This window comes from Pholis gunnellus, assembly GCF_910591455.1.
Source record: "Pholis gunnellus genome assembly, chromosome: 16".
NCBI classification, from domain to species: domain Eukaryota; kingdom Metazoa; phylum Chordata; class Actinopteri; order Perciformes; family Pholidae; genus Pholis; species Pholis gunnellus.
Genome location: NC_136543.1, coordinates 15,950,396 through 15,977,524, shown reverse-complemented (window position 1 = coordinate 15,977,524; position 27,129 = coordinate 15,950,396). Strand labels below are relative to the sequence as shown.

The 27,129-nt window shown below is 44.4% G+C and overlaps 1 protein-coding gene across 1 annotated transcript; it reads left to right on the top strand.

Annotated features, from left to right (window-relative positions):
- Positions 1-7,342: 7,342 nt before the first annotated feature.
- Positions 7,343-18,963, top strand: hivep3a (HIVEP zinc finger 3a; the record flags this gene model as incomplete). Its single annotated transcript, XM_079175478.1, has 6 exons — positions 7,343-11,161; positions 11,657-11,838; positions 14,679-14,851; positions 14,927-15,001; positions 15,917-16,524; positions 18,418-18,963. 6 exons carry the CDS (start codon positions 7,343-7,345, stop codon positions 18,961-18,963), a joined length of 5,403 nt encoding a protein of 1,800 aa, XP_079031604.1.
- Positions 18,964-27,129: the final 8,166 nt, after the last annotated feature.

The following is a 27,129-nucleotide window of genomic DNA, read 5'->3' as shown; positions in this document are numbered from 1 at the left end:
TGCAGTGATCGTTATCTGTACATCCATGCATACAGGAACTGCAACTAACTAATTCGGCGTACTTTTACACTTTGTCAAAATGTGAAAATGGATCTTGATTTTGTCTACACAGCGTGTGGTACAGTTTGCAACAGAGGCTCTCTGTTGGAGACACTCAGGTGATTTCACCCCAGCTATTTACTCAGACACACAAAACATTCAAATATAGCCTTGACGCCCGTCTTGAGCATCTAGCAGCATGTATGAGTAGTAAGACATAAAGCACACGAGCATGCGTTTAGTTTCCTCATCCAGCCGGAGGCACCAACCGCCTGATTCCCCCCCCCAGGCTTTTACTTGAAGGGTTGTGTTGAGGGGTTAAAGTGCTTTGAGCTGCTCTAAGTGTGAGCATTCATAAATGGTGATTCTTCCATACGCGCGCATGCTTTTGTCATGTTGCAATGTACAAAACCTTTTCAATTCCAGCAAAGCACAAAGTGTGATCTTTCTTCTCCGCCACCGGCGTACGTCAGGACGAACGCTACTCCGCAAATAAAATGGTGGCTGAACATAAATTAGCGAAAAGGTTTATCCTCTACATCTGCATCTTTAAAAATAGCCTCATTTCTATTCAGCCACTGCTAGATGTTAATGTGTTGTGTGTATAGCTTGAGGTATAACATGAATTCACCGTGTTCTGTTCAGCAGAAAGAGGACAGTGTTGTGAGACCTTATCTTTTTTTGTTTGTTTTGTTTCCTTCCTTCCCTTCCTTTGTCCTACAAGAAATACTCCTGTTGAGGAAATGTGTTTGGTGGCGTGATGTTCACACTGTGACCAAGGCCGTCCACACGAGCGCCAGCTGCAGCTCCGCTGTGAAAGAGCTCGACACTGGCAGCTCTGTCGCCTCCACAACGGGCTGACAAGTGGAGTGTAAGACGGATTTACTGAGCCGACATTAGTCTCCGTGTCGCGCTCAAATAATACGACAACAAACCAAAATATGTTGAAAGCTAAAAAAAACACCTTTATTTTCAGCAGATATATGCCTCGATAAACCGTCATTTATCATAACCGGCAAAGTGTTTACGTTATTTGTAAAAAGAAATACATTTAAAGTAACTGAAATGTCCTCTATCCTCGATATCGGTTAGATGCTCACTCAATTAGCCGGATCCGGTGACGATGAGCCGGTATTGGTATCGCATGTCATGATTTGAATAAATACAGATTCAGTACATTTATTACTATTTATTTGTTAAGTTTGAGTCGAGCCTGATGTTGCCTTGCAGGTATAAGAATGATCCCAGTTTCTTCCACACAGTGACACATACAGCTTATTAAATACACACCGGTATAAGATTGGTACCCGGTGTCGGGGGGGGCGGGACTATTGTACACTGCTAACACACAGGAAGTGCAGTTGTGGTTGACAATGGAGAACTTTTTGGGGTCATTTCTTCAGTGATAAACCAGCAAGTGCTGCCGATATGCATGACAACACTTTGTCTACTTGCTTGCTGTGATTGCTAAAAGAAGCTAGTACGGCAATCCAGAAAATTGGCAAAAAGTAAATGCGAGCGAATGTGCGTTTCCAATCCGCTGCTGCTATGTAGATATTAGGAGCTGGTTCATTGACACAAACAGTTTATTATTGTCCAGTCGGGGGCCATTATCCATTGCAGAGGAAGTCTCACGTTCTTCCTCTCTGTCCGTCCCATCTCCTCACCTTCCCTGCTCACCTGTTTCCACTTTCCCTCTTCAGTTTGGCAGTATTTAAAGGTATTTAAAGGCAGTATTTAAAGGTTTAAAGGACTTTAGAGGTGACTGTTGGGGTCGGGTCTATAATGATGAAACAAAATTTTTTTCTCAGCAGCCTTAATCCAGAAATGTCAGGACCACAGGTCCTTCACGGACCATTTTTTTTAAGTATTTGGAGCCCTCCTCACAAGGACTCTCTGTTGCCCGGTGCAGGACGGACGCCCTGGGCTCTCTTCCATTCCCCTCTCAGCTTCTCCTTTTTTTTTTCCCCAGATGAGTGGCTGACCGCCTGCCTTCATCCCACCGGCTGGTATTCCCTCAAAGCTGCACATGTCTGCAAGCTTTTAGCCGGCTGAAAAAAGTCAGTTGGCGGAGGGAGGGAGGGGAGGGAGGGGAGGGAGGGGGGGGAGACCCATGGCATAAAAGAGCGGGGAGTGATGTCAGAGCTGCCTGGACTCGTTTCAGCCGGACCCCTGGCAGGAGCGTGGATGCTGTGCTGTGTTGGTGTGTGTGGACATTCTCCAGAGCTGCTCTTAAAAACTGGATCCCTGTGCCCTCTTTTCTTCCTCCATGCGGGGTTTTTCTCAGAATGCAGCAGCACTAGCTCTCCACCTCTATGCTGGAAAGTGAGATCTGAATGGGGAAGCTGTGTTTTAAAAAATATGAAGTAACCCCCCCCCCCCCCCCCCTTTTCCGATCAAATTAAAACACCAGCCCGCTCGCCCGGCCCCTCTACCTCTCACCGCTTTGCCAGCTGTGCAGCTCGAGACCGCTGCCAAAAGAAACACAAGCTTACGTCAACTTCCAAATAAGGAGCTGCTACTTCACTTTGACCTGAGAGAGAGCGAGAGAGACACACTAAAGGGGTGTGTGTGTGTGTGTGTGTTTGTGTGTGAAGGAGGTGGAGATAGATATGGAGAGAGTGTCCCCTCCTCCTCATTCATACGCATAATATACTCGGCTACCTGTTTGTCAGCCCAGTGCACGTACGGCGGAGACTCGATTGCCCCTCTCTCTTCTCCGTCACTCTCATTCATCTTTCTCTCTCTCTCTCTCTCTCTCCTTCACTTCGTCTCTCTCTCTCTCTCTCTCTCTCGCTCTCTCTCTGCTCTCCCCGTTTCCAGTCATTCACAATCGGAGGACAACACCACCTGCTACCAGGTAACAAAAAAAAAAGAGAAAGAAGCCATTGATATGCTCTCTGTTATCGGCAGTGATTTTGATGTGTGTGTGTGTGTGTGTGTGTGTGTGTGTGTGTGTGTGTGTGTGTGTGTGTGTGTGTGTGTGTGTGTGTGTGTGTGTGTGTGTGTGTGTGTGTGTGTGTGTGTGTGTGTGTGTGTGTGTGTGTGAGGTGATGTGAGTGACATGATGTGACTGCTGGGAGGATTTTTCTCCATTCAAGGCTTTGTTATTTGCAAAAGGCTGCTACATCAATGAGCCAGTGTGTGGTGGAAAAAACAACAACAAGACTCATTTGTGGAATTCATACTCGGAGCGAACGGAGACATTTGAAATGGATATTTGTTTGCCGTCTTTAAGCATATGCAGACAGTGCAGCTTCTGCCGTGTGTGTGTGTGTGTGTGTGTGTGAATGAAGGAGAGTGTATATAGTGAGTGTGACTATGTATGTATTAAAGCTCACAGCTCAGACTGGGAGTGAATGAGCTCCCTGTGTTGTGCATCCAACCTCCCTTGCTTGGCATGTCCCCCCATGTGGACTGGGGAGCACTCCCGGGGTGCACACACACACACACACACACACACACACACACACACACACAGAGAGGAACGAATGGTTGTGTGTGCACCGACTCCCCGCGGGCTCTCCTTTCTGTCCCCGCGGAGCGCCGCTATCAGGCTGCAGCTTTCTGACTCGCCTGGCTAATGCTAATGCTCGGCTGACATTGTGGTGGAAACACAGCAGCAGATGAGGCCATTTGTTGCTGAGTTCACATGCGAGATGAACATTTAGGTTGACGGGGAAACAAGTTCAAATCAGCGCGCTGCTTTCATTGCGTTTCAACACGGAACTGTCAGTGAAATTACTACTTTTGGCCTCGACGTCTGAATGATTTGAATCATCTCTGTTTCAGTTGGAACTTAATGTTAGAAATTGCTTATAAAGTAGCTTATATTCAAGCCAATTTACATATTTTACTCATAAATCTGTTGTCTTTTGAAATACTGCACAATTTCCTTCTAAAATGTGGCCCAAAAGAAGGTTTTGAAACAGTTCATTTGATTGAATTGTTCATGAATACTATAGTTTTTCATGCTAACCGGTCCGGTGTTCTTTGTCATCCCCACGCATGCCTTTTCCTCTCCGGCTCCTCCTGAAAGTCTGGAGGAGTATCGGTGTACTACGGATTCAAGACTCTCAAAGTATTGATTTTATTCTCTCCAAAAAAAGCCGTAGCTTCGAGGATGGAGGCACCTCCGCCTGCCTCGCTCTCTCTCTCTCTCACCCCCCCCCCCCCCCCCCTCTCTCTCTCTGTAGTCGGTGAGGATGCTGAAAGATAAATTTAGCCCTCCAGCTCTCCTTCCATCTGCTACCACATGGTTTAGGGCCGTTACCATAGGAACCACCGCTGGGTGCCCATTAGTGTGAGAGGAGGAAATTGATAAGATTTTTTAAAAAGCCATTTATACAATATTCTCTTCATGCGGTGTGTGTGTGTGTGTGTGTGTGTGTGTGTGTGTGTGTGTGTGTGTGTGTGTGGTGTGTGTGTGTGTGTGTGTGTGTGTGTGTGTGTGTGTGTGTGTGTGTGTGTGTGTGTGTGTGTGTGTGTGTGTGTGTGTGTGAATAGATGCAACATTTCAGTTTTTTTGGAGTTCACTTGAGGTGATGTGTTTCAGCACCGGCAGATTTGCAGCCAACTCTGCAGATTGTAACTGAATGCCCACACTGCAAATACATCAGAAAATGTATTTTATATTAGCCCACACAGATTTTTGGGGACGTGCACTAAATGCATTATGTATTTATACTGTACACATTTCTCATATCACCGCCTAACGGCCTTATGGGAAACTTTTTTTTCTCTCTCTCCATGGGGGATAGGCTAATGTTCATGGAGGACGTTGGCCCAGGTGTGATTAGTAATATTAATGATGGCTGCGTGACATTAAGGTGTGGTGGTTCCATGAATCAAGTCTTGTTCACACTGACTCACGGGTATGGCTGACTGGAACAAAAGGAACAAAGCCATGAATTGTATAAGATTATTCAGAATGTCTGCGGAGAAAATGGTCCGACGGTTGATTTAAAAAACCACTCCACCCCGTTAGCTTTAGACTCCTATAACAGGAGTATCTTTTAATCCGCGCTTTCTTGCCAACACCTTGCCTACATTACCCACAATGCAACTTGACTGCCGACAGTGAGGTAAAAGAGTTAATAGCTCGGCTAATGTAGCCTCGAGCTTCTAGACTCCACTCCCCCAGATTCTTTTTCATTCTCAAACTTTTAGTCTTAAACCCCGACCAACGCGGACTCAGGTGATGTCACTTGAGGCAAAGTATCCGATATCGCACAATTCTTTCTTTAGCCTCAAAATGCTTCATACACTAGTTTCACAGTAGTTTACTTCCTGTGAACAAATTGAGTAAAATCAGTGGAGTTCCTCTTTTAGGAGGAGATGTGTTGGTATTTGATGGATTGTAGCTATAGATGGACGTTGGTATTCTTACTAAATATATAGTAAATGTGTGTACCTTTTTTAATCAACACTGAGGACGTTACACCCAGACGTGTGATGAGGAGAGCCTTCCAACAGTTCACCTAGAGAGACTCATTGAGGCTGAGGTTCATTTGCACCATACGAGGTGCAAATGAACAGTCTGAAGTTAAATCCGGAATAAGTGTGACACATGCAAGTGTGAGCAGATGCGTTGCATGATTTTAAAAAGTGTTACTTGGTCTTAGTTGCCAGTTTTGTCCTGTAAGTGCTCAGTCTGAAATGTTTTTCACTCTGGTCATTGTCACCCTCAGGCAGAGTGTGCGGGGGCTCCGAGCGTCTCGCGGTCTGAACTCAGAGGCCTTATTTTCACTATTGAGTCCGACTCTCCTCCATAAAGCTCTTAGTCCGGTTACATTACCGGTCGGACGTACATTTAGCACTTGTAGTCTCACTGCAGGAGATGTTAAGATGGATAAAAAGTGATGTTGGTTTAATATTCATCCAATACACACACCCACAAGTTAAACCAAAGACGGTTATCCACCTGTTACCAGTCATTTGGATATAATCCAGCCGATTTGCCGTCTTCCACCAGAACGTGGGTGTAGAAACCAGCTGGTCAGTGCGTGGGATGCCTTGTTTACTGTTTCAGTATGCTGGCACAAAGTAGCATTGGGAGTTCTCTTCAGTATCTCCACTCACACCACCTTGTGTATGCACTCACAACTAACAACCGACCCCTTACCTTTTATTTGGCCTGGCTTTTTTAAGTAAAAGATATAATGATCCATACACTGTTAGGTAATGAAGCAGGCCTCCATGTCCTCTAATGTGGCAGTATTGTACATTAGCACTGTCTGATGATTATCATTTTTGAATAAAGTGTGGTCTGATAATGGAAGACACAACATGTCAAACATGCAGTATTCATTCGAGCATGCTGAGACACTGTGCCAGGTTCACATGCCACAGTCCCTTAGTTAATCCCAGTGCAATGAATTATGCAAAGAAAACTTCATGCTCGGCAACTCCATTCAGTCTTGAAAGATTCAGAAAAAAAATAATATTGCCAAAGCATCAAAATAATAATAATATTCTTCATTGGGTATCGTTTTTCCCGTGCAGAACTGACTCATTTATTAAGAGTGGGTAGGATTTGTAAACTGTCCGACAGAAAAATATTGCGGTCCACGTTTTTGAAATGAGTAATGCAACTCAGTGAAGACCATGACAATGTCAGATCATGCTGTGTTGAAATGTTTCTGTTGCCGTCAGTGGACTCTCTCTTGTAATGTTTGCAGAAACATCGTTTTTTTATCTGCTACATCCTGATATATTTTTACACCGAAATATTACATAAACCATTCTAATTTAACAGTATTCAGCAGCCGCGGGAAAGTGAGAGCTCAATGTTACGACACATACAGTGATTATGTAACATAAAACATAAATATCTATATTTGGCCCGCGGGAGGGTCAGAGGGTTGTCTGTGTTTCGGAGTTGAATTGAATGCACTGTTTTATATAATGAGTTTGTTTGTCTTCACAGATCTTCATGTTGAGAAGAGTGAAGAACCCTAAATCCAGTTAACTGAGCATCCGACTGTGTGGCAGCAGGACTGGCCGAGTGCTTCACGATGGGCTACTTTAAGTTTGCATGGCAGAGGACTTCCTCCACCGCACACGACATATCACGGCTGCATTCTTTGACGCCGCAGTTCTACATTTGATGGCACCATTCGTCTGTCGAGCCATAAAGTCCAAGCAAAACAAGTGGGAATTATGAAGTCAACCGAAGTGGATGTAATTTAATAGAATCCACTCACATTCAATCCATTCTCCAGTTAATGATTCGGCTTGAACTCTGTAGCCGGACACGGGCGGACGCATCCCACGTGTCTACCTGAGGTTGTCCTTCCATTTTATGGAGGCCTTGCATAGTCGCCTGACGACTGGGGAGCAGTCCGGAGGTCAAGAGCATCGTCAGCCAGAGTCTCCTCACCGAGTACCGCAGCCCAAGTCTCCCTCCCAGCCCCGGCGGCAACAGCAAACTGACTCCCCAAAGCCCCGCGGCACACTGCAGCAACCCAAACAGTCCAGAAGACAGAATCCGGAGCGTAAACGTCTCAGGCACCAGCGGCAGAGCGTTGACTCAGACGCAGCGCTGGAACACAATCATGAGGCAACAAAAGCTACCACAGCTTCTAGTTTGTCGCCAGGCTCGCCTTCCTCAGCAGGTGGCCCCACCAAACCCGAAACCCAGGACGGCACCCCGAAACAAAAACGTGAGCGCAAGCCTCAGAGACCGGGCAAATACGTCTGCACTTACTGCGGCCGTGCGTGTGCAAAGCCGAGTGTCCTACAGAAACATATTCGCTCACATACAGGGGAAAGACCTTATCCCTGTGCCCCATGTGGCTTCTCTTTTAAAACCAAGAGTAACTTGTACAAACACCGCAAATCGCACACCCACAGGGTGAAGGCAGGTCTGGCACTTGGGGAGAAGAGAACTTCAGAAGAGCAAGTCACCGAGTCAGAGGATGAAACCAGACAGCTTGTATCGGCCTCTTCCCTTGCAGAAAGACAAAGCAGTGTAGCCTCAATCAAGAGTCATGAAACGGACAGGGCCAAAGATTGCACCCTAGGAAACGATGACTCTCATGCAGTGAAAAAGAGACTGGCCCTGCGTCTGAGTCGAGGAAAACATGGTCCTCGAGACTCATCCGATGAAAAGTCTTCATCTCTAATTTTAGGGAGTAAAGGCAGTACAGAATCAGGCTATTTCTCTCGCTCTGAAAGTACTGAGCAGTCACAGGACAGTCCCCCGAACACAAGTGCCAAAAGCTATGCAGAGATCATCCTCGGCAAATATGGGCGTCTCGGACACTTACAGAGGATGTCCCGGCAACATAACCCTCCCTCTGGTCAGGAGGACAAAAGCATCGCATTCACAGTCCCCAAGAAGCAGGTCATCGATCATATCACCAAGCTCATCACTATCAACGAGGCAGTGGTTGACACCAGTAAAATTGACAGTGTAAAGCCAAGGAGATTCTCACTCTCCAGGAAGAATAGTTCAGAGTCACAAAAGAGTTCCTCTGTGAAAGATTCATTAATTCACAGCCCTAAAGCTGGAGATCTGGGCTATAAAAACAGTGGCTCCATCACCATGGGAGTTCCATGTAAAAAATTTCATCATCCATCCCTAAATGTGGAGCGGCCAGCTGGCCAAACATCCACCGCCCCTTTGCTGAGAAGTCACTCAATGCCATCCGCAGCAAGTTCATTTGACGCCTCCAGCGGCAGCCTTAGCAAGTTCCGCTTGACTCAGTCCTTTGATGAACGACAGCCCTCTGAAACGCCGGCATCCCGTCGTTACCGGATGCTAAGACGGCAGCCGGCTATTGAAATCCCGCTCGGTGCCGAACTAACAAAAGAAGAACACGAGGGTTCTCGTTCACTTTACCCCGACAGCGTCACCGCTGTGCCTGACCACAAGCAAAGCCAACCGCAGCCATATGAGTGCGAGGCCTGTGGCACTGGATGCAAAGATTGGGAGGGTTATAAGAAACACAAGAAAAGCCTGTGCTTAGCACATCATCCCAAAAATGAGGTGGTAATTAGTCAAACGGGGTGCTCGCAGCTAATTAACCATGCAGTCAGAGCAGGAGCTTCAGCAATGCGCAAGAGAAGGAAAGAAGAGAGTTTTGAATTTGATGATCCCTCTTCTCCTTCGTTACCTTCTCCTGCCCTCTTGTCAGGACAGTGTAAAGACAATGTGGCTTATGAGGGGCCCATAAGACCTACACTACAAACCTGTTCAGTAATTCAACACACTCGTTCATTTGAGAAACAGGAATCTTTTTGCAATGATAGTCAAGGCACCGAGGTAACAAAAAACTCTCCACCTCATGAAGAATATCAACTGGTGCCTCAGAAACAGCCCCAACATTCGACAAAACTAACAGCTCGAAAGCTGGTCCTCCAACACAGCGTGCAGGTCCCAGAAATACTGGTTACAGAGGATTCCAACATGAGCGCATCCACCTTGATAGAGCCAACGTCCACAGTAAAACATTCAGAGAAACCTGATGAATTTCAGTGGCCACAGAGAAGCCCCTCTCTGGCCCAGCTCCCCATTGAAAAGCTTCCTCCAAAGAAGAAGCGCTTACGTCTCGCCGAGGCTGCCCAATCCTCAGGGGAATCCAGTTTTGACTCCATATCCCTTCCTCGCAGCCCTAGTCAGGACAGTAGTGCATCTTATGCATCTAGTCGTTCCACATCCTTCGAAGAGTCAAATAGACCAGACATGGAGATCGCAGGATCAACACCACTGAGGAGATCGAGAGCTCCTCACATGTTGACGGTGCCTGGGGTGCATCAGCACAGAGAGATGAGGCGCTCGGCATCAGAGCAGGCGCCTCACGACCCACTACCGAGTGTCCTCATGGCTGAGACCCGCAGTAAGTCTTTTGACTACAGTTGTCTGTCCCCTGAGCGCTCCGCAGTTGGCTGGAGGGAAAGACGAAAGTGTCTCCTCATGAGGCACACTGCTATCAGAGATCCAGACGAGGAAGAGGAGGAGCAGCAGTGTACCACGCCGAGCCGTAGTCCCGAACATGTCAGCTCCACCACGTCTTCTAAAGCGAGCCCGACTTCTGCGTACTGCAGCAGGTCCCCTACCTCCCCTTCATCAGGTGACACAGTCTTGCGTAATCCAGTAAGACTACAAGGCAAAGAGATCTTCTCTCAGTGGAAACTCAGTCAAAATATTCAGTTGACGGGCAGCACAGAACTCACATGTATAGATCCTGTAAAAGAAAAGGCCTCACACATCCATACAGAGCAGCCGCCTCAAGTGCCGCAACCCTATCCTACACATGGACCATCAGGGGCGGCCAGAGCTCTCTATCTCCCCATGTCTACAGGGCTGAAGCTAGAGATTCCCTTACTACATGATGATTATTCAGAGGTTCGAGTAAATCCCTCCCACATCCAGCACTCTGTCCCTCACATCACTTCCAGTCTGGAAGTCCTGAGGCCAGTCCCATCTCCAGCAGTGGCGGTGCGTCTCCAAACAGACACACTCACCCTAGCGTGTGCCATATACACTACATTTTCTCAGTCCACCTCCCCCAGGCCCCAGGAGGCGGTTGATGCTGTTCCACACGATATGGGCTCAAACAGAAACCATAGGAACACAAGTCCAGACCCTCAATTGTGGTCCGACGATGGCCTCAGGATATCAGGCCCAGGGGGCAACAAGCGCATGCTTTCCCCTTCGAGCAGTATAGAGCTCCCCCCTGAGTCGCAGCAGCAGCAGAAACGAGTGAAGGAAGAAGAGGAGGGGAAGGTGGGATGTGTGGACAAGGCATCATTAGACACGTGCAATCAGGAAGTCAAAAGGGAAAATCAGACATGTCTACCCGGTGTTTGTTCTCCCATTGCACATGTTGGCCCATCGTACCCCAGTCTGCTGTCCAGCACCTGTAATAGCTGGTGCTATTTGAACTACATTAAACCAAACCCGTCTACTCTGGATGAACAGAAGCCCTCAGTGTATTCGTCGTGGTCCACCAGCGGCTATGACCCCAACCCACCTGGCCTCTCAAGCAAGACAGCTCTCTCTCTGCTGCAGTGCAAGCAGAGGCTCAGTCCCTCCATCTACACTGTATCCCCCATGTCAGTCAGGACAACGGAGTCAATGGAGCAAGAGGACAACAGAAGACCATGCTCCACCGAGGTAATTACAAAATGATTACAATTGTAAATCTGTATTTAAATAGAGAGACACGGAAGTCTGAGAGAGGTGGTAGTTGACACTTTTAGATGCTTGGGGAGCAAAGACCCTAAATGTAGGTTAAATTGATCCAAGGGTCTCCGTGGCATGGTTTACATCGTTGGTTACAGCATAGAGAACCCCTTGGCTTTCTCTTCAGGTGTATAGAAAGTGCACCAACTGTGGGTTAGCATTGGGAGATTACATCTTAATACAAGTTCTTAATCCCCAAATAGCAGGAAAGATATTTAGCTGACTTTACCAGCACTGAATTTAAGTTGATGATTACACAAGTATAAAACAATACAATACAATGATGACACCCAATGGAAAAAATAAACTATATGTGCTTTAACAAATGCTATTAAACACAACGTTCAATGAGACTTCCCAATTTTTGTCTCCCTGGGCATGCTGGAGCAGAGTTGGTGAATTTGCCCATGTCTCTTTCGGGTGTAGGTTTACAACAGCCAGTCGTACTGCAGAGACCACGAGGGAACGACGAAGGGACCGCTGTCAGCAGAAGACGACGGGTCAGACAGAAAGGAAGAGAGGGAGGATGAGAAGAAGAATGTGGAGGAGGAAGTACAGTCGTGCTCCAGAAATAAACAACCTCCCGAAGTCTGGATCTCTGCGAGAGGGTGAGTATGAATTTATGACAGCTCAGCATTTTCAGTTGGAGAACATTAGCTGATAACATCAAGTTTACACTCTCCGTATTCACAGCGTTAAAATCCCTCATTACTGCTTGCGTCATATATTGTGGTATGTTGTGGAAGCCGTTGTCTGTCCACCATGTTGGAGAGGCCATGGGTTGGCTGTCTGCACCAACAGAGCCCGTCTGTTGAGGTGCTGAAGCCAGGAAACGACCTAGTTCCTTTGCGCCTGTAGAGATTAATTTACACCAACCATCACAGCCATTCACATGGAGCAGCAGCACGTTTCATTCTCTTCCACTGACAACAATGGAATGAGTAGAAAATATGTACATGTACATACATAGCATAAGTCACCAAAGGGAGCCTGATTGGGCAGATAAACAGACAAACTGTACAACAAGAAAAGCACTGGGGTCTAAGAATAGGATGAGAGAACACAAAAGAGAACTATTTCAACATGTATTCATTTTTCTGTCCTTTTATTATGAATTGAGTATTCCCCAGGGAGGTTAAAGGTGCAATGTATAACATCTGAACACATGCTCCAAACAAATCGGGGGCAGCATTTCAGCTCTACTACTTGGTCTACACAATCTACTTTTACAGTCATCAGTTATGAAAAAAAATCTACTAACAGTAGGGCAAGAATACGCAAAATTTGATTTAACTGCTGAAACTCCGAGAGCTACCGGAGCTCTCGCCTACTCCTCTCTCGGTGAAGTAGTTTTCTGTCATTTTCTCGTTTCTGCCACTTTGGATTCAATCCAATAAACAAACTATCGCAATGCACACGGACGCTGTGCCTTGACTAGCCCTCGGGGCAGCTGTTGGACTGAGGGCAGACTGACCCTCAGTGACTCACTATCGCCTCTAGAGGTACAAGTGGTATTACAACACGGGAGGGGCCGGGGCTAGCTGGTTAGCATGCTCATTCTAGTGGATATCTCTGCAGCACAATACAAAGACGTCTTTGATATGATGTCAACACTGTGACCTCTTAACATTCTGTAGATATTGATCATTTTTGGAATGTTTTAAACTAAAATTGTTAATTTCATACACATTGCACCTTTTAAAGGATAGGTTCACAATTTTTTTAGATGGTCCTAAAGCCATAGTCAGGTACCAATATCACATTGCTGTCGTCATTCATCCTGTTCACACAAAGGCTTTAAGGCAGACTTTTCTTTTTTAATTATCAGTCAATAGGCTGTTATGCACCAACAAACATCCAACCGACAGTTTAACCACTGTTATAAATCAGTTTTCAATACAGCATATTAAATGGTATAATCAAATTAAAAAGTGTGTCACAATAGCCACCATACTTCTGCTTAATGCTATATTACCAGATAACAACTCTCACTGAAATGGACCAACAATGAGATGAAGCCAACTATGAACGACACACCCTGAGGTGTCCTGATGTAGAAAATACTGGACTCTTTGTGTTGTTTGTCAGGACGCTCTGCTGCACACAACGTGATTCTTTTCCACGTTATTTAATCGTAAATGGTAATAGTCACGGATCAGAAAGGTCATTTAATCCACGTAAACAAAGATAACATGAACAGCAATGACTGATTCTTAAGTAAAGTTAAATGCAGTATGCAAATATGTACGGTGTGGATTCATTTTGACACAGTTCTGTTATTTATTTGTCTTAATTGAAGCACGCGCACTTCTCAAATTAATTTGCAGCGAGGTTAAACCAGACACGCTCAGTACTTCTGATACCCATCAGAAATAGACGCTGCTGTGATGCGGGGCGAGTGCAGAGAGGTGCCATCTGTGTGTCTCTTTTTGGTTCGGGAGTGTGAGTGTGTGTGTGTGTGTGTGTGAACAAATCCCTGTTGTGACTCATGTTGACGCTCCTCACAGCCTTCCCAAAAGAGTGAGTCATCCTCGCGCCTGCTCGCTTTCCCCTTCACTGTCTGTTCAGTCTGTCTGAAGGACAAAAAGACCAAACGGAGGCAGCGAGGCAGTTGAACATTGCTATTTTTTTTGTTGTTAGGAAAAAAACGAAGGCAAAAGGCACCGAGACTCCAATCTTGGGCGTAAATAGGTGCTGCATGAAAAGCCTATGAACACAGCTGCTTTATAGTAAAGGAGTAAAGTGTCCTGGCATGATTTTAAAGTGTTTCTCTTTCATTAACTTTCTCAAGACTGTCAAAGCCACCGTTTATGATACCTGCCGAGTTTATCCAGCCGCGAAGCCTGTCGTGAAAATAGAAGAAAAATTATAATCGGAACGATTGTTTCTCGTTGGAATGTGTTTTCATTTTCTGTGTTTTTTTTTCATGCTTATTTGGAGCAGCAGCTGGTCTGGGCCAGGGTTTCCCTCCCTCTCCGGCCTGTTTTTATTGGCTGGCTGCAGCAAACCCCCTGGACCTTGGGCCACATCGTAGGCTCCCCCCTTGTTTGGACATGGTGGTGGTGTGAGCTGTGATGGGGTTATAAGGCAGTGGGAGGGTGGGGGTGTCTGGTTTTTGCCTTATGAAAGCTGCTCTGTTGAAGCTGAAGTAGGTGCCTCGCTGAGGGACCCCCAGTGTACACGGAGGGGTGGACCCCGGGCCCAGCTGCCACAGTGTGAGCTCACTGTGGAGAAAGGGCCAAACAGACAGTGTACTCACACTGGATAAATACAGGCACTAAAGGGGCTGCTTACAGGTGCTGAGGGGCCTGCAGACAGTCTGTCAGCTCCAGTTACACTCATATTGATTGTGACTTATCGTCCTGAGAGGAGCGGCATCGATGGACAACTGACAGGGAAAAGCTCTGAGGACGAAACTGAAACCTTCCTGCTCTCTTCACACCCACAGGTCAAATGAGAAGTACGCTCTCGTGCACGGCGGAGGGGGAGGGAAGTGCCAGTGTGAGGACTGTGGATTCCACCTTAAGAATACCACCAGTGTGCTGCAAAAGTGCCCCCATCGCATCGCAGAATCCCCAGCATATAACTGCAAACACTGCAACCTTTCTGTCAAAGCCAAAGGTAAGTCAATTACTAGTGGCGTCTGTGTTCACCGTGCATCCGTTGTGAGCTCAGCCTGCCTGTTGTATTTCACAGGAAGCCTCATTGAACACTTGACATCTGAGTCCCATGGAGGAGAAATCTGTTGTTACCCAGACGGCACAGATGAAGGTATTCTATGCTGTAATATTTAATGTACTATCAAATATCTGCTCTTTTAATGCTAAAAACTGTATTAAACCATGGTCACTGAATGTTATAGTGTGTGTGTTTGTTTCTAATACTTTGTAAATGACATGCCCTGTGCTCTCTTTTTCTTGTACTGACTTTTCCATATTAGCTTTCTCGGTTAATACCTCTTTATCTATGCGCATGGACCAGCCTGTGTTGCACCTTGGTATGTTAAAGAAGCAATCAAACAAATATCCAGCTTCAGCTTCAGCACACTGAAGCAACACGGATGTTCTTAGACGCAGTTGGTTGGTCTTTTAACTTCCGGTCTGCACTGGGAGGTGCATCGTCAAATACAAACAATCTTTTTATTTTGGCCCCTGTGGACAAAGGTGGTGATGTCTTTCCATTAGCACCACCGCTTCATGTCGCTATAGGCGGTCCTTTTTTATTGGTGACTACCCACAAGTATATCCACTGTTGTAACCTGAGCCACATGCACTCGTCTTTGACTTGATAAATAACAGCGCTCTAAATTCTGTTGACTTGCACTTTGTCACTTAGATTGAGCAACGTTTCACATTTGTATGAAGAGAAATGCAAACATTGGTTAGCTGCAAATCAAAATCTTGGGCGTCCGAGACGTACGATACAGTATGTGGGAGGAAGAAACATGGGAGAGGCTCTTAAACGTTACACCCAGGGGAAAAAAACCTGCCACCACACAGCACACTTACACCTTAACAGGTCCATATTATTTCCTGGATGTCTCTACACATTGGTGCAGCTTGAAAGAGTTTGAAATTGGAGAGTTGAAAAGAAAATACAAAAAAATAGCCCAAATTAGGAAGAAATCTCTGTATATATGTGCATTAGATCAACATGATCAATATCAAGACTTTTTCTCTGTCCTAGGAGTCTGTGAAGAACGTCCTCTTCATCCAGATGAACAAACAGATCCTCAGTACTCCGATCGGGGGAAAAGTCGACACGATGAGGAGGACAATGCCAGGGACAAAGATGGCCGACCCGATGGAGACGACAGGTCCATGGTGGCTGAAAGCTCTCGCACTGCCTCTTCTGATGGGGAGAAATCTCATCCAGGAGGCCTGCCGATGGAGCCTGAACCCAGCCGGTCGGTCCCGCTTTCCCCCGAGGGTTCGACCCAGAAGAGCCCGGCCAGCGCCAGGAGGGCCATGTTCGCCCGCAGACGCTTTGACGCTTCAACATCAACAGCATCCTCCGGAGGAGGCGGCTCCCATTCTCCAAGCGCTCAACCCGAGATTCCACAGAAGGAGCCGTCTCCACCTCGCAGCCCGTCACCCAGGCCTCCTCGCCAGTCCCCCGCGCCCCCTTCCTCCCCCTCCTCACCCAGTTGTCATGTCTCCACCACCGCTCTGAGACCAGTCTCCCCAGTTAGAGGTCTTTCTCCTACAATAGTCCAGTCCTCTGGGCCTCCAGGCTCCTTCACTCCGTCTCAAGCTTGTCTTCACCTAAGAGACCGATCGTCTAACGCAAGACTGGTGAGTCCCTTCAGCTTTTGCTTCAAAAAACAGCATTTGAATTACTTTTCCCCCTATAATCTAACCCAGCCATTGTTCTGAATCTGTTGTGATGCTCTTGTTTTTGTCGTGTGTATAATTAACGCTGGTCAAACCGTGGCTTTAGTTAAAAAAACCGCAGCCTTCACTCACCTGTGACTTCCTCCTCTGTTAGTTTAGCCCACGGTTTTAAATACATACAGCTTTTGGCTCACAAAGCTAATCTTGTGCGGCTCAGTTAAATCCCAGTAAGTCAACATCCAGAACAAATATAGATAGGCAGGTACATACAAGGGTATTTTAAAGTTGCACATTTATTGGAAAGGGGAAGTAAAGGCAACTCTCTCCTGTTTTATATCACTCAAACCTTAAAATAATGCAGGAGAGCTCCCAAATAGACGCGACATGTTTTCCCTGGGCAGACGCGGGCCGATCGTTAAGCACCAAAGATTGGAACCACATGTCGACGAGGAAAACAACGTGGGTGAATATCATCAGTTCACCCGACTTAAATAAATACAACTAAAAGGACTCCAAACGTGTGGTTATGTTACGGTGTAACCTCACCACTTCCTCCTCACACTAATATAGGAGTGGATACTAATTCACATTTTGCACACAAAGACATATCTGTTTTCATCTTAGCTACACCTGTAGGTTGGGTGTGTCTAGTAAGGGGAGCCATTTTTAAATATCTAAATATTTGATGGGTACATATATGTAAATATATGCTAAAAAAACACACACACCACACTTGACTTTCTTTATAATCTTTCTTATATAGATTTTCTTACCGCACATGTTTTTTTGTTTTTTTTACTGCTTTCAGTACTTTGTGCTTTGTTGCACCTTTAAACACACCCGACCGTGATGTCACAGAGTACGGCTGTACATTACTGCGGCTGGATGGGAGGTTAGAGCGCAGACGGTCGGCAAAATCAAGAATTACAAGGCGTGTTACGCGATACTAAATTAACCCAAAAGAGGGAGGCACAGATCTGTTATGGTGTTCATAACTGGGTGAACATCACAAACACCATGGAATCTGATCTTTTCAATTCAGATTTTGGGCCACTTTCATATGTGGTCCTGAATCAGATACAGGTCTGATTTTTTTTTTTTTGCAGTGAGACCTCAGTCTGAACAGTATTTATGTGACTACTTTATCTCACTCTATACCAACATTCATCACAATTCTGCACCGTTAAGCCAATCACGTCACGCTCCCACCACTCCTGGCTCCCACATCCACACACACACACACACACACACACACACACACACACACACACACACACACACTCCTCTGTACAGAAGTAGCAGCCATTTCTCCCCCCAAAAAAGCCTTTGTTAAAAACGTAGCTCTCTTTCTCCTTGTCCTCCTTATATTCGCCGGCTTCCACCGTACATCAACTTACTGGACGCTGATATCCAAACTGAAAGCCATTAGCTTTGCAAAAAAATCCGAGCCATAAATTTAAATTGAGCATTAAGGCTTGCAGGCTTGCAGCGAGAATGTAGCCGTAGTCTGGAATAATGTATGAACTGTCTGGACCTCTGTAGGTGACCTGGTGTGAACTCCACATCTCTGTCAGCTTCAGCTGCTAATACAACGTCCCACTCACAGAGGCAGCTTCAAACGAAACATCAAATCAATTTAACACATCAGCAATGCTTTTTTTGATATTATTACTAAATTCATTAGCACGTGCTCATATTACTGCAGAATGAACCTTTTTAACCTGCAGGGATGAAAAGCCTTCCTCTGCTGGGTGCTAACTTACAGCTCTTCCCCAGAACTTGACTTTTAGTTTGCAAGCAGTTAGTGCACTGATCGAATCATTCAAGTTCCACCTCATCTTGTTTTTGTCGTAGGCTGTGGATGAGGTCGGTCTCTCCCACACCACCGCACATCCCACACGGCCCCGGGGAGCCCACACCCTGCTGAGTCACCTCCCTCTGCACTCCCAGCAGCCGAGCAGGGCCCCGAGCCTCCTGATCCCCATCGGGGGGATTCACATGATCCAGCCCAGGTCCACCCTCCCTCTCTACAGCCTGGTGAGCAGCCCCATAGCAGCCACGGCAGGCCCCGCCGGGAGATCCTGGAAGCTGAGTGATGCTCCGAAGGGGAGGTTTCCCCCGCTGCGGCGCCAGGATACTCTCAAAGAGACGCCGCCCAGCAGCCGAGCCGGCCCACCGGACCCCGAGGCGTTGTTGGGGGGAACGTCCGGGAGCGGCCGACCGGACGCTTCATTGCACAGAAACAGTCGAGGATGCTTCGGCGTCCGGCAGCCGTCCAGTGCCGGGACAGAGGCGGGGCATCCGGAGGTCGTCACAGACGCACACGTTACAGAGGTGTGTGTTTACCCCGAGTCCACCCAAGGCCAAAAAAAGGCTCCTTCCTCCCAGACACAACTCTGATAGGAGGGAGAGTCTGAAGGGACAGCGCAAAAGACTGAGAACCAGAGCCTGTTGCTAAAACACGGCACTGGCTCGGAGACCGAGGACAAAAAGGCAAGAGCACTTCAGCACCGCTTCTGAATGACGCTGTTATGTAATTATATGAATAATATATATAGACACTATGTTAGATATGCAGTATGTTTTGTAAATCTTTTTTTACCCTCTTGTTTGATGTCATCGGTGTTAATTTATTTATGTGCTATTATGCAAATTCTGTACTATATGCAAAAGCAGCTGGAATGAAAATAGACAAAGTTTTAATCAGTTTCCCTATTAACCCCTTTGACAGCTCTACTATACTATTGCTGTGTTAATGTACTGTATTACCAAAATGGATATGGAAAGGTACCACAAATATTTATTCACCCCGACCAGTATTTTGAAGTGCAATTTTATGTCGAGATTGTGGTTTGAAATGTCATTCTTAAAGGCTGTGATTATTATTATTTTGTCTGTTTTTTTGTTGTTATTGTTGTTGTTGTTTTTGTTCAAAGAAGCAGGGTTACGATCACCTCCTTTTCTAATTGTCTTGAGGAAAAGAAGTTTCGGATGAAGACATTTTGGAGTGCACTGACAAATAATTTGATATCCAGAGGAAACCTGTTTCGCGTACATGGTAGCTACGGTACAGTTCTTTTCATAAAACAGATACATGTATTTTTGTGTTGTTGCTTTTATAAATGATACAATCACTCTGTCATGTTCATGTTTACCATTAAACTTCTCATTTTTACAGATTTATATTAAAACTGTGTTCCACGGGTGTGTTTTTTTTCAATAATTTCTCCCTCTTTTTAAAAAGTCTAATTCATTTATAGAAATCAATGGAAATCAATTGCTGCTTGGAAGTTAGGAAAAGCACATTAAGAAACGTGAAACTCGTCTGTATGCTAAGAAGAATGATTGTGAAATTAGAGTATTCGTTTTGTAGTTAAAGGGTCAGCTGCCCTATATTACCAAACACCTCCTACACTCAAACACAATGTTGTCTTCATACTTAACTCTGCAAAAACAACCGTTTGCAGCACATGTCAAATGTGCGTCACTTACTGACATGGGATGCAAACTATCTCTGCGCGGCATTCAACTCAACTTTTAAATGCACTGCAATTAACAGAAAGCCAATCAACACATGGCTGTTGCCTCATAGTTAAAAATATTATTATTCTCCAAATAAAATCATGAACCATATGCACCCAGAAATTCATTAATCAGAATTTCAGAAAGTGTCAGACAGCCATTCTGAAGGAACCAAGTCGTATCATAATCCAACTGATTGATGTTTCTAAAACGATTGGCTACATTATTATTGATAAAACGTGTTGACTTGCTATGAACACTTTGTTAAGTCCCTATAGAAGCTCTTCACTGTGTGCTGTGTGCATTATCCAGAGAAATTAGGATTTTTCATTTGGAAAAGAGACATTGCTGTTGAATTTTTCAAATTTTCAATGTGAGCAACACAGAATTACAGTTGTTGTGCAAATAACACCAACAACTCTTTTGGGGTTAAACTGACCCTTTATAGAGTTTAAAAATAAAAAAAGCCTGAAAAGTCTTATTTTGTTTTCCTGAAACCTGCTGAGACTGAGTGTGGCACCTCACTGTGGCTGCAGTAGGATTGTACTTGATGTTGAAATTCCACCTCTTAGAATGGAAACACCTTTCCAAAAAATCTATTTCGTAGCCAGCCTTGATTTATTCAACTATTTATTTTAATTGTGTGGTGCTTTACTGTATCATTATTTCCTCTCCTTGTGCTGATTTGGCCTTAAAGGCAGCTCGCCTTTGTTTCCCAGAGCTGAAGGTGTCACATGTGACCACTGGGTGGCAGTAGAAAGCAACTTTAAGTCCATCTGGGCTCATGCTGCCTGTGTGCTGGAAGGGATGACATCACACACTGAAGGTATCAGACCGTGTACTGTAACCAATCACCCAGCAGATAACAGACGTACAGCAGCAATAATCAGACAGAACTTTCACATTTATATTTCTAAGGAGAGACACTATAGACAGAAATGTTTTTTGATGATCTGGTCAATTTTGAGATTCTGGGCTGTTTAGCATCCATAACATGTCTTCTTTCAGACTAGTGGGAAGAGAACATCCAACACACACATTAAGGTGTTTATTACTACTTTGTCTGTTTGCGTCGGCAGAGTTCTCCTTCTAAATTCACCAAAAGATGAATTAGATAATGCCTAATTTGCATATTTAAACATACAATTCCAGATAACTTGTTACACAAAATATATTATGTATATATAATGTAAGAAATCAACTGGGGAAGTTTCATGGTGATGTGCATTAGTTCGTTTTTTACCCTATTCTCTAGTGTCATGCAATGTACAGAGTTTACAAAACATATCTTTAAAGTCTCTAGGGAATTTTTGTATTATTCTTTTTTATCATTCACTCATTGTTTTATGATAATTCCTTCCTTCCACAGCACTCTACAAACAGCTGTCCCTTTGTCGGATGCCTTCCGGCTCCACAGCGACAGGAACAACAAGGGCCAAAGACTCCCTTCATCAAAGTGTTTTTCATTTACACAATGATATGACAATTATTAACTGAACACCGTGACGTGTTTCTAAAGTCAGACTGCTGTGATAAGGTTCACTAGAAGAGGAGATCCAATCAAGATGGGAAGTTCACCTTCATAGTAATTATTTGTCATGCATTTTCCCCTGTGTTTAATCTCTCTTAACTCTCCTGTCGTTACAGATGCAGCCAATCACCTCATTCCCCTCACCTGAGCTTCCTGCACATGTTCACACCAGGATCTCATTATCCTCATCAGCCCCCCATGGTGTCTCGCTACCTGTTTAACTTTGTTACTGGTTTGAAGACTTTGTGCTCTTGGGTTCTGTGATTTCTGAGTCGTTGCAGGTGTTAACATTCCTCCTGATGCAACTTAAAACACGCACTACAGGAATGAACAGTTTTATTTTTGTTGTGTAGCATAAAGGGACTACAGCTGCATTTTGCTGTGCAATCCTTGAACCCTAATGCCAGCTTGACAATAAATGGGAGGAAATAAGCTTAAATATGACATTTTATAAAAGAAAACAAACATATTACACTAAAGAGAACAAAACAAACCATCTTGTGATTCGATCACACCAGAACGATAAATCGGGCCATGGGAGGAACGTGACCACACTCATCTTTGAACTGGACTTGTTGATCTTAACTACACGCCTGTTAATTTTTGTGACGGTGACTGTGGTAGTTCCCGCTACAGTAGGTGTGACCGGGAGCACCTTTTTGCCATGATGACTCGCTCGCACATAGACTCACAAGGTGAAAACAACTGGTAGATAAACATGATTTCCACAAGCATTGTCCACCCATACATGGGTACATATTCTTCACCTCACTCATATCAGGGTTGTGTCTCTGTGTGTGTGTGAGTCACTGTTCCATGCTTTCCTTTTACCACAACAGTTGCCTAATTGCTTCCTGTCTTTTTTTTAATGTCACATTCCTGATGGCGGTAGTATATATTGTTTTTAAAACTCTGTCCTTAGACTACCTTTATTTACAAGTATTGAACTTTGCATTTCAAGTTGCATCCTGATGAGCTGTGTGAGGAGGGAACAAAAGAAGAAGGGATTCAATCAGCAGCTGCAGCAGAGAAGAAGCTGCTGGTGTGTGGACGACAACAACCCCTGCGTTACCTAGCACCGCAGCTTTGACTGCACCCTATGAAGTGTGTAAAACTGTGCCGGTTCTCCTTTTGCCTTCATATTTGTGCCGATGGGCTGTATATGTTGTGGATGGATTTTGTTATACTGTTTGTCTGTCTTGGTCGTGTTTTATTCTACTGTTGGCCGCCGTATATTTTCTCCAACTCGGTTGCTCGTTATGGCGCTCTAAACTATAGAACATGAACGTGGCCAGTTTACACCGACAATGGCGTCACATTTGCTTCTCGAAATTCTTCGTAATATTTCACACAATCGGCCCCCATTTTTAGACAGAGGTGCACAACAACAGGCTTCTCATTCATGTGTCCACTGGCTTTGCAGACCGAAATGATGAATGTAGCTGGAATATATTATCAGCTGTAGTTAGCAAGTCAAGCACATTTTTCTGAATGTAAACTAACCCACAAATTGTAGCCATAGCTATCTAATGATATATGCTGGGTTAGTTTACCTCTGAAGGCAGTAGGCTGGTTAGCTAGACATGCTAAGCAGCTAACATAAGAGCACATAAAACACTTTGCTCTGCACTGAGACCTGATATTGTGCTGTTTCCTGTCATCGTTTCTGCTCAATGGCCTCAGATCACACTTTTTTTTAAACTTTTTCCCTGTCTCCTGAATGAGAGGACTTGTTTGTGTGTTATTGTGTCACATCCCATATGTTTAACCTCATACTAGAGGAACTTTCGAAGGGTTCAGCAATCACGGTTCCGCTATTTGTTTATCATCGCGTCGCCTCACATTCCTCAGCAGCAGCCGGAAGTTGGAAATAGATAAGAGCACATTTTATTACACCGCGACTACCGTGGCGACGTTTTCCTTTGCTGCCTTGTCTGGCGAAGGCGGCAGAGGAAGGGGACAAGGGGGTTCCTTTTAGATTGAGCCCATTCCTCCAGTCTGCACCGCTGGACAAATATTTGCTCTAGATGAGTATTGTTATTCGTCACTGAAAGAAATTGTTGGGCAAATGCCAGTCCTTCTGCGTTGTGACATCCTTTTGTCATTTCCCCACACCGCTTAACCCCTATAAACTATGACCACACACAAATTTCTAGGTTTCAGCATGTGTTTTTTCCTGTCTCTGTAGGTGTCTCTTTCTATCTTCCGCATTCCTGCTGGAGCTATGACGTAAAGTCCCTCAACATTTGCAACATTTTCCATCTTTGAGAACAATTGTAGTCCTTTCTGTTTATTATTGCCTTTTTTGGTGTGGCTTCTATTTCGGGTTGGACTTAAAACCATGCATGTGAAGAGTTTATACTTATATATATATATATACCTGAAAAATGACCCATTGAAAACTCCCCAAAATGTCTGGACTTCCAGAGAATATATATGAATGAATTGACTCTCCTGTTTGGAACTGATTGGTCTTTGTTTTTTGATTTCCAAATACGTATTGTTGTCATACAATATTTATACAGGAAATACTAATAAGAGGTTAAGTTTACGTAAAAGATTTAGGTTCTGGCATTGCCTAAATGAATAAATACAATTAAAACATGTATACAAAGGAATTTGTCTCGAACTGTGCATGTTTTAACTTTATTTATAATAGAACACAAAGGTTACAACAGTTTAGTAAAAGTAGAGGTTTAAAGAATGGGTCCTTTCTGGAAGCCATGGTGTAAAATAGTTTTAGAAAGATACATTTTACTAAAATATAGAAAGATGCCTTTGTCAAGAGAAACCTGGGTAATATTTAAAATCCACAAACATGTACACAATAAACAAAATGCAGCAAAGGGTATATGCAATAGAAACAGACATGTTTGAAACTGGTCTCTATTGTTTACTATCAAACAAATAATAAAAAGATATATCTAAAATACATATGTTCCTGTCAGATTCTTTTCTTTGCATCGAGCATGTCTTTGTCACAGTCTCATTCCAAGTTCATCAATCCATCCATTCCTCTCTGTGGTAACCTGTTATCAGATGCACATACTTCATTAGTTCCTTATGACCTGAGGATTTGCATTATAACCCATTCTACAGCTGATAAGAGTAAGGAACCCCTAAGAGTGTTTGCACGACATACTCTAACCGTTTAGACTGTACGGGCGGTCAGGCTTTGGTCATATTCGTGAAGTCTGTTTTTGTCACTGTCAAGAGATAGGCAGTGTAAACTGACAGAGAGAATGTGTGTTTTTGCACTATATCCATTGTGGTGTGTGTGTGGGTTACAGAAAGCTGATGTGGCAGGCGGCTGCGTATCTCTTTACGAAGGTCAAAGCATGTTACACGCTTGGATATGGTTTGTGTGACAGCAGAGGGGAGAGTGGGACGACTGTGCCGTGACCTCACCTTCATTTCCTGCGGGGGGTGCCGACAGCTCGCCTTGACTTCATCATCCTCATATCAGCTCGCGTGGCACATGCGAGCCCTCTGTCTGTTTCAACTGCCGCTGCTCATCTCTTCCTCTGCCGCCTCCAGCCTCATCCGATTCCTGCATGCCGAGACGCCTCTGGAAAAAAAAAAAAAAGGAAAGAAAAACACAAGTCAGGCCACGGCCTTACATAACCTCCTGTCTTAATGGCAGTCGTCTGCTGCCTGACTTCTTCATAGAAGTTGTCTCATTATTCTGCAAGACCATTTACAATTCACAAGCTGTCCATAGCTGTTTCTATTACAGTATCATGTAGTTGCAAGCAGAGACTTTGAGGCTATTCTGTATTGTACTTTTTGCATTAAATGTTCATTCATGTATTTACCAGTTGTACATTGTTGAAGCTTCCATAATCTGGTGGAAAAACAGTTTAGCACAGCACAGTTGTAAGCATATGAAAAATGTCTTCATATTTTCTATGGGTAAGAAATAAAAAAGAAATTGCTTGTAATAATGATAAACACTTTCCATGACAACTGAGAAAACACCATGGCTGATGAAGGCTCAAGAACCAAACGTTGAAGATGTCATCACGAGGTTTAAACACATTTATAAACAGTTTTAAATCTGCCTATGATTGATTTGAACATGTGTATAAACATTGTTCATGTGTGTTTGTTCATCGATCACGACGTATGATTGCCCCTATATGTTATCAATCATTTATTACACACAAGTTACTTCAGAGGAGACGCTATAACTGCTGACGAATACATTAATAAACACTTAAGAATGTCTTATATCTGCTTACAACTCATCGGTTGTTATCCATTCATTGTCAGTCTTTTTTCAAATTCAAACTTTTATTTTGTTGGATAAATCTATGCGGTGTGATTTTACTCAGCAGTCTGAGAGTAGACTTACAGTGTGAACACCTGATCACATCTCAGTGCCACAAGAAAAGATGCACAACTTAAACAATGCGTTGTAGGAGCTTTGTCTTTACATATAAGTGTTTGCAAACTACTTCCAAAGTGTCAGATAGCAATGTCATCAGAGCACTGTCACTCATGCATTCTCACTAAATGAACAGATTTTGCTGCTAAATGTTGTTGTTTTACATGCTGCTGTTATCAGACTTCTGCTCTTTTTCCTTTTAATTTATTTTCCTCTTCCTTTTGTTTTCCTCTCTTCACCCTCACACATATCTCCTGTCAGTTTGAAACTCACACTGACACTAAACCCAACTTTGACATCATACTACTTACATAACTATTGTTGTTACTGCACTCAAAGTCAGCTGTTGTCTTGGATTTTAGTTTTTGTTTGTTCATCTGATCCTCTATGTCCAAATCAGTGGTGCAACACAACTAAGTACATTTACTCAGTGAACTGTAAATCCAATGTTGAGGTACTGTTTTTTTTTACTATGTCCAATTTTATGTTCACTTTTAACACTTTGGAAGCCAATGTTGTATTTTTTCACTCAATACTTGAATGAAATCAACTCATAATTTAAGATATTCTGTATTGTAATTGATTAAACTACCAGCAGCATTCTTGAGTAGTTGAAATTAGCTCCACCTTTATCAGATGCAGCATTATAGATGCTAACACATTAATGCATGACTAACTTTAATTCAGTGTTATTGTCAGGAATGGAATACAACATCTAAAACTCTAAACACCAAAGCAAAACGCTCAATACTCCAATTCAACTGAAGTATACTGAACTTCTGGCTCTTTAGTCCACTACCTGTAAATCCAACATGTTCTCACTGCACTTCTTGGCCTTCTGGGGGCGCTGACGCGACTGTTTGTTGAGGTCACTGCTGGAATGCGAGGAGGGCAGGTGGAGTGTGTGTTGTGTAACAACACTGCTCTGAGGTAGGAGGGCCATCATGATATCACCCGCAGGGGGTGTATAAGTAGATGTCCTGGCAAGAAAGTGAACACAAAGCACCTGTTGCAGCTCCTCGGCCTCAACACAGTCAACTGTAAAGACTCGTCTACACCTCCTGGAGTGTGTCAACCGACTGCTGCTGCTTTTACCCACCACAACATCAGACACAGGATGAGGACC